Genomic DNA, 7,480 nt, shown 5'->3' on the forward strand with positions numbered 1-7,480 from the left:
GTTTGAAATAGGCAGGGGGAAAAGTTGTTTAACTAGTGTTGAACTTCTAAGTTTGTCCCATTGTATCTAATTTAAGGGACAGAAATACTCCAAGAACGTTTTACTGCTAACATTTGACACTCAGTTTATTAAAAGCTCTATTTGCTAGTGAATGTGATACATATAAAAAGCAAAATTTTGTTGGAAGGGTAGTTCAACAAGTTTTGCCATAGTATGTACTTCATTAGCTATTTATTGTTTTCTCACTTCTGATCCAGGTATTACTGCATTTGTAGAAGTTTGGTCATCTAACAGAACAGAAGATTACTCGAAAACCTTTGAACAGCAACTTCTTCATATGGGAGCAAAAGTAAGGAAGTTATTTTGAATAGAATATGAAAGGTCTTAATTACAGCCTAGTTTGCTTGTTCTCGGCATGTATATTTTACTGTAGTATGAGTTTTTAAAGTGTAGGAATGAAGATAATCACAGACTTGAGAATAGAATAAATGAACATGCTCTAAAATTCTAGATAACAAATGGATTTGAAGCATTTCTGTATCTACAGACCTTTTTGTATATTAGCATGATAGGATGTGTTTGTTGTCAAGTATGGGCATTGCTACTGTACTGTGGGCAAACCAGATCTAAGTGTTGAAAGCCTGTAGTTCACAAGTATTTACCTAATGTTCTTTTGTTTTCTTTAACTTCTAGGCTGCTGCTCTGTTGTTACTAGAATATTTTCTATCCCCAGTACCATGACGTTTTATTCTTCCACTCACCCTTCTGCAAATGTGGTTCAGCTCCAGAAAGTGCTAGTAGAAATACATCTAAGAGTCTTTGTATATGTCTCAGTGATTTTTTTTTTCCTGTATCAAGTGTAGTTGACCTGTCCATGAAAAATATGTTTAATTGCCAGCTGTAAAATTTCACAGCCTGGTCAAACTGGCTTCTTCCCTTCTGGCACATTGTCAGCAGTTAATGGAGATTTTTACAGCCCATATCGTGTTCTAAGTAACACTTGCATGAGCTCCATGTGCTTTTTTAGTGGGTGTGTGTAGGTGTGTATTAGAGTAATTTAGGAAATTTTGCTCATCTCCCCAAAACCTCTCTTTCTGTATGAATTTAGCTGAGATAGCATGACAGAACAGTGGAAGAACTGGTTTTATTATAAAAGCAAATGCAACTCTCAATACATAACAAGTATTTCTTACTAGAGTTCTTTTGTGCTGTACTGTTGGATCTATGAAATTATGATGATGCTGTTTTTCTCACAGAAAATATGACAAAGCATAGTGCTTCAGAAGTCCTCAAGTTGATCAAAAAGTAGCTGGATATGGGGAAAGGTATAAAGAGATGATAAATGAGCCTGTTTTGCAGATCTGACTGAAAAGGAGTGATCCTGCCCCTTCACTTTTCCAGACACTTCATTCCCTTTTATTGGGCTGAGCACATGATAATCATAGAATGGTATGGTTTGAAGGGACCTTAAAGATCTTATAGTTCCAACCCTGCTGCTCTGGGCAGGGACACCTCCCACTAGACCAGGTTGCTCAAGGCCCCATCCAGCCTGGTCTTGAACACCCTCCAGTTATGAAGCATTCACAACTTCCCTGGGCAACCTGTTCCAGTGTCTCACCACCCTCAGAGTGAAGAAGTTCTTCCTTACATCTAATCTAAATCTACCCTCTTCCAGCCATTACCCCTCATCCTATCACTACAAGCCCTTGTAAAAAATAACTCTCCAGCTTTCTTGTAGGCCCCATTCAGATGCTGGGAGGCCACAATGAGGTCTCTCCAGAGCCTTCTTTTCTCCAGGCTGAACAACCCCAACTCTCTTAGCTTGTCTTTGAAGGCAAGCTGTTCCAGCCATCTGATCATCTTCATGGCCCTCCTTTGGACTGACTCCAACAGGTCCATGTCCTTCTTGTGCTGAGGGCCCCAGATCTGGCTGCAGTACTGCAGGTGGGGTCTAACAGGAGTGGAATAGAGGGGCAGAATTGCCTCCCTCAACCTGCTGGCCACACTTCTCTTGATGTAGTCCAGGATATAGTTTGCTTTCTGGGCTGCACTTGCACATTGTTGGCTCCTGTTGAGAGTTTCATCAACCATCACTCCCAAGTATTTCTCCTCGGGACTGTTCTCAATTCAGACTCCACCCAGCCTGTATTTGTGCCTGGGATTGCCCCAGCCTGTAGTAAACTGACTTGGCTCACTCTGTTAGGAAAGAAAATTCTAAATTATTTTTTCACTAGATTATTGTTTTGGACATCTCAAGCTAAGGCCAGGTGAGTGTTAGAAGATGTCCAGGTTAAGGGTGGAGACGAGACGTGCGAGGGAGGTGTGAGGTGATGCTCCACCATAATTTGGATGCAAAGCTATATCAAGCATCTGTCTCCTTAGGACATGTGCTGTGAGGTGGATACTAGCATAAGCAAGCAGTTGTATATAGAATCGTAACTTACTCTGAAAGAGATTCATTGGTCCTGTATACCTAGATACTTAAACATAGGAGTTTTTTTTCTGAAAAGCAATAAATCGGCTTGCCACCAGAAACTTTTGGAGAAGCTGAATAGTTTTCTTAAAGCCAAATTTAGATCCAGGATGTCTGGAGCCAAGTGAGGTGATGCAGTTGAGACTGCAGCAGAAGGCTACACAACTGATTCCATTTGGCTGTGCTGAGAAGGTGCCATTGTAAAATAGGAGTTGTACTGATCTCACTGTGTCAACAATCACAACTGATCAAAGAGTTTTATGTGTAGGAGGTATAGTCTTTACAAAAGGGAACTTTTGTTGTGAAGAATGGAGTATCTAGAACTAAAAAGGGTATTGCTTAATTGTCTATTAGAAGCTCATAGCTGAAGATTTGATCAGTTCTACAACACAATTAAATGTCACATATGATATGAACTGTACTGACTTAAGGTTTTGGTATTTCTCACTTTCTGAAGTGTTCCCATATAGGTTTGGGGGTTTTTTTTGTAATAGCTTCAACCTTCCCTCAAAGCTAACAATGATTTTTATTGATGAAAATTCAAGGATGTTCTCTTTAAGCCTGAGTTCTTTGCTAAACAAAAGATGTAATTTGGCATTTCCTTGACTAGTGACAACTACTTTCTGTACCAGCTGTTGGATTAGAGATTGTTGGGCTACATAAAAATGTTGTAAGGTTATTAGTACAGGTAAAGTAGGGAGATGAGAATGCTAACCTAGAGAGAGGTTTGAAAACAAGGAAGCTACTCTAGCCCCCTTACATGCATTGCATTGGTTTGACTAATGAAACTTGAGTTTTGATTGCTTGAGGCTTCTTGCAAAGATGAAAAAGATCAAGAGAGTCCTTGACATATGATGTAGAAAAAGTTTTGTCACTAATGGTTTATATGTTAAAACCAGACTACAGTAGCTAGTTTCATTAGCGTTTTGTGATTATCAGACTTAAAGATGAGCTCTCTATGTACTTCTGCAGGTTTCAAAAACTTTGAACAAGCACGTGACCCATGTCGTCTTCAAAGATGGACGTTTGTCTACGTGGAGTAAAGCACAGAAGATGGGTGTAAAACTAGTTTCAGTACTCTGGGTGGAGAAGTGAGTACTTGCAAATATAATTAATGTGACATATTCCAGAGAGAATGGATTCTAGTATTGTTTTATTTTAAAACTTGAGTAGAGTACTGGAAATAGTGATAAATCTACGAGTAAATTATAATTTGCCTTGACATTATTCCTGTTATAGAACATGTTACTTGCATAAAAAGGTAAAATGTTAACTCTTGAAAAATTTATGTTGGAGTAATTCTGTAGTACATTAGTTAATCATTCCATGTTTTACTCCTTCCACTCTCAGATGGCGTGCACAGGCAGTGGAGACCAGATATTTATGTTGAATAGAATGCTTCCATTTTCAGTATAGAAAAAGCATCAGGGACTTTGTACTGTTTTTGTACTTAACTCCTGTAGACTGAGTATCTCCTAGTAAGAAAGAAAAAGACCCATGTGTAGTCTGCCTTTTAAGACGTTTGGGAGGTTCAGAATAGCACTGCTTGCAGATTCTCAACTACCATATGGAAAATGTGCAAGTTACAGTTATAAAAAATATTTTAAAAAAATACCATTTCACCTGTGCAGCAAGTCTGTGAGAATTTGCTGGTCCATAGCTGCTTCTCAGAGTATACAAAGTGGTTGTGAGGCCCAACTTAGATTTCAGATGAAGTGTAAAAAACATGGTGTTTAAGAATATGCATGTGTTAAACACTCCAAATGATGAATTCCTGTGATGAATGAAATGAGAATATAAGTCAGGTAAAGAGGTGCTTTTCTATACCAGTTTTAATATGGGGGAGAGATGGAAGTCAGCTAAGTGCAAAAGTAAAAAAAAAAAAAAAAAAAAAAAAAATGGGGACAGGACCTGAGCTCTGTAGACCCTTAAATGTTGTCCAGTGCAATGGGAAAACTTGTAATGCAAATCCATTAGCCAAAAAAAAGACATTCAAGTAGTTCTGCAGAAGCAAGTTTTTCCTTCTCCTTCCTCCTGTTTCTCCTTCCTCCTGTTTCTCCTTCCTCCTGTTTCTCCTTCCTAACTGATACAGAAGTTACAGCTGCACAACCCAGCCAGCTTTAACACCCAGGAAGAAATATCTTAATTTCTCAAAGATCAGTGATACAAAGTTTTGTTTATGTGAATGTATCTTTCTGTGACCTGATGCTATCTGGGTGTGTGAGAACAATGCTCATTTCAGTAGGAATCTTTGGTTATAAAATTAAGTATACTTTTCAGATGTCAAATTCCCTACTTATACACCTAGCCATCTTAGTCACAGGAATTATAAACCATTTGAGAACGTGGATGTACTATAATCCAAACGATCCCAGAAAAGAAGCATCTGCAATGGAAGAAGGATGAAAGCACCGTACAGAGGAGAGTCTGGGTAGGATGTGTCATGCAGAAATGCTGTCTCTGTAACAGCAGTTCCACCCCAAGGCTCCTCTGCAATTAGGAAGGTGCTGGGTGGATGAACGCTGTAGAAAGCTCAGACAGAGAGACAGTTGGATATGGGATGTTGCAGGGAACAGTGTGGAGCTTTGAGATCCAGGTGTAAAAGCCTCAAGAAACTCTTAACTTGCTGAATGCCAGCAACAAAGAAGAAGACAGGAGAAAGGATCTGGAGGGAAAACTTAAACTGTTTGGGATAGAGAAGGCTTGCATCTCCCTGGTATTTCTTGAAGTGTTCCTAGTAACAGGCTCTGGACAAGGCAAGGTCTTGCTATATGCCTTAGAAGATGAGGTCTGTTGGAAGTGAGAAAATAATCTGAAATAGAGAGTTGTATTTTTGGGATGAGGAACATGGACACACTCAAGCTGTGAAGTACAATTGAACTTCATCGCAGTCTTCTGCTTTGTAGTTTGAAGTTAATGGCAAAAGGTGCACAAGAACATACAACTTAGGTTGATGCATACTCTAGGCAGAATTCATAGGAATATGATATCCTTGAATAAAGTATAGTTCAGGAGGGGGAGAAGCTTACATAAGACATAGTAATGAATAGTCTCACTAGTAATAGGGTTATTCAAATGAGGCACAGACAATACAAAATTAAAATGAGTCTGTGCCAGCAATTTGGGGACTTACAGTAAATGTTTTCATGGCTTTATCACCTCAGCAGCAAATTAAATAGAATGTAAAACCTCACATAATGGGATGACAGTATTTTATCATGGAATATTGCAAGAGGATGGCAACAAATATGACTGAAGTTATAAAATGACATGTGATGAAAAAGACAAGTCTTCAGCTTGGAAAAGAAGTGGAAATGGAGGGGGAGAGATTCTTGTGAACACAAAGGTTCATATTGAGAGGCTGAACAGGGAAAGAATGTATATTTTCCTTTCCAGTAGAACTGGAAAGCATCACGTGAATCTGTCTGGAGGCAGATTCAGAGACGAGTAAATGGTAAGTGTTTAGCAGGACATGGTTAGGCTGTAGTACTCCTTGTTGCAGAATCACAGACAGCAAAGATTTACATTGGTTTAAAATTGCTGGATCAATTAAATATTTAGTTTTATCAGAACCCAAATACAGTATTGCATCTGTCCATCTCTAAACCAGAAATCTGTGGAACATAGCAAAGTAAACTGGGAAAGTTTGGCTGTGTTTTCATGTTCTTACATGCTCTTGGGGGTCTCTATATTGGAAACAGGATGTTGCAGTGTATGGTATTTAATGTGGACACTACTTTTTGATGTTTGAGTTCAGAAAACACCAGACAAGGAAGCAAATCAGAAACAATTAACAACAGCATTTCCTGATTTTTCTGCTTTGTGCCAAATACTCTCTCCCTTAACAGCTAGTGAACCCCTATTTCCAAATTATTATGCATGTATATATAAACTGTTATCTTCCCCTGAGCAGTGCTTGAGTCTCTCAGAGGCACATAATACTTAATATAATACTCACTTTTCTCCATAAAAACCAACACAAACTTAGGGTAAAAGGGTTTGTGCAGTATTTACTGAGCATGACCTTGTTGAACTCTGACTAGATTTCCAGTGCTCTGTCCGATGATCTGCCTCAAAATTGTATTGGAAGCTTCCTCTTTGCAGTATGAGCATCTATTTGGATCTAAATTGAATGCAGTTCTCCAGGTTAATAGGAAGTCATTTGATTGTGAAGAAGACTCTTTGAGATAAGGTAACAATTGAAGTTCCAAAAAATTCAGAACTCCAGAGTAAATGTGTATTTGATTTTTAAAAATATTTTGGGTATTTTTTGTTTTCTAAGAAACGTAGATGTATAATTTTTAAAACAGTGCACAAAATCTTAGACTTGCTGTAAGAATTGTTTAAATAATTGTAAGTTTAATGCAAAATGAGTGACAACTTTGAGATCACTGGAAAAAAAAGTTTGCTCTTCTTCATTTCAAATGCTTCAATTAACAACCTTAAAAAAAGTCAAAACCCAAAAGCAAATAGAACCCTACATAAGACAGAATCACTAAAATCTGTGTCCAAATTAAGAATGTTCAATATTTCCAAATCAAACCCATAACTGGGAAATACTACCTGTGTATTCTTAGTACAGCAGGTCACTTATGTCACGAATAAGACTGGTTGATCATTACATTCAGATTTTCCTGCAAAGTAAAAAAAATCTTACAAGGTATTTAATGGTCTTCTCTTTAGCTTCTCTGAATTGATGAAAACTCTGAATTAACGTTACTTTTAGTCTGGTTTGCTTCTATATGCTGGTTATTATCTGGAATTTAATAATAGCTACTGAAATCCAGCACATTGAGTATCACCTCTATTTGATGCTCCAGAGAACTCTAAGCTCAGTTTGACAAATGCTTGTAGTAGTTTTGCTCATTATTCAAAACCAAGTAAGTTTTAGGTTATAATTCTACAGATACAAACTTTTTAACAATTAGCTCACTAGGTGTCACTAGAATCACGGTTTTGAGTGACTTCTGGGGGACTTCTAATGTAGTCCATTAAGGTTCTATACTC

At 38.0% G+C, this 7,480-nt stretch overlaps 1 protein-coding gene across 1 annotated transcript in view; it reads left to right on the top strand.

Annotated features, from left to right (window-relative positions):
- Positions 1-257: 257 nt before the first annotated feature.
- The window catches only part of MCPH1 (microcephalin 1), a gene marked incomplete at its 5' end in the record, with an annotated part of 45,326 nt that continues 38,103 nt past the window's right edge, over positions 258-7,480 (top strand). The window contains 2 exons of the mRNA XM_008942152.1: positions 258-349; positions 3,446-3,564. Of these exons, the coding sequence (XP_008940400.1) occupies positions 258-349; positions 3,446-3,564 (211 nt within the window). The remainder of the gene's footprint in view (positions 350-3,445; positions 3,565-7,480) is intronic.

This window comes from Merops nubicus, unplaced genomic scaffold (assembly GCF_000691845.1).
Source record: "Merops nubicus isolate BGI_N331 unplaced genomic scaffold, ASM69184v1 scaffold7076, whole genome shotgun sequence".
Lineage (NCBI taxonomy): Eukaryota > Metazoa > Chordata > Aves > Coraciiformes > Meropidae > Merops > Merops nubicus.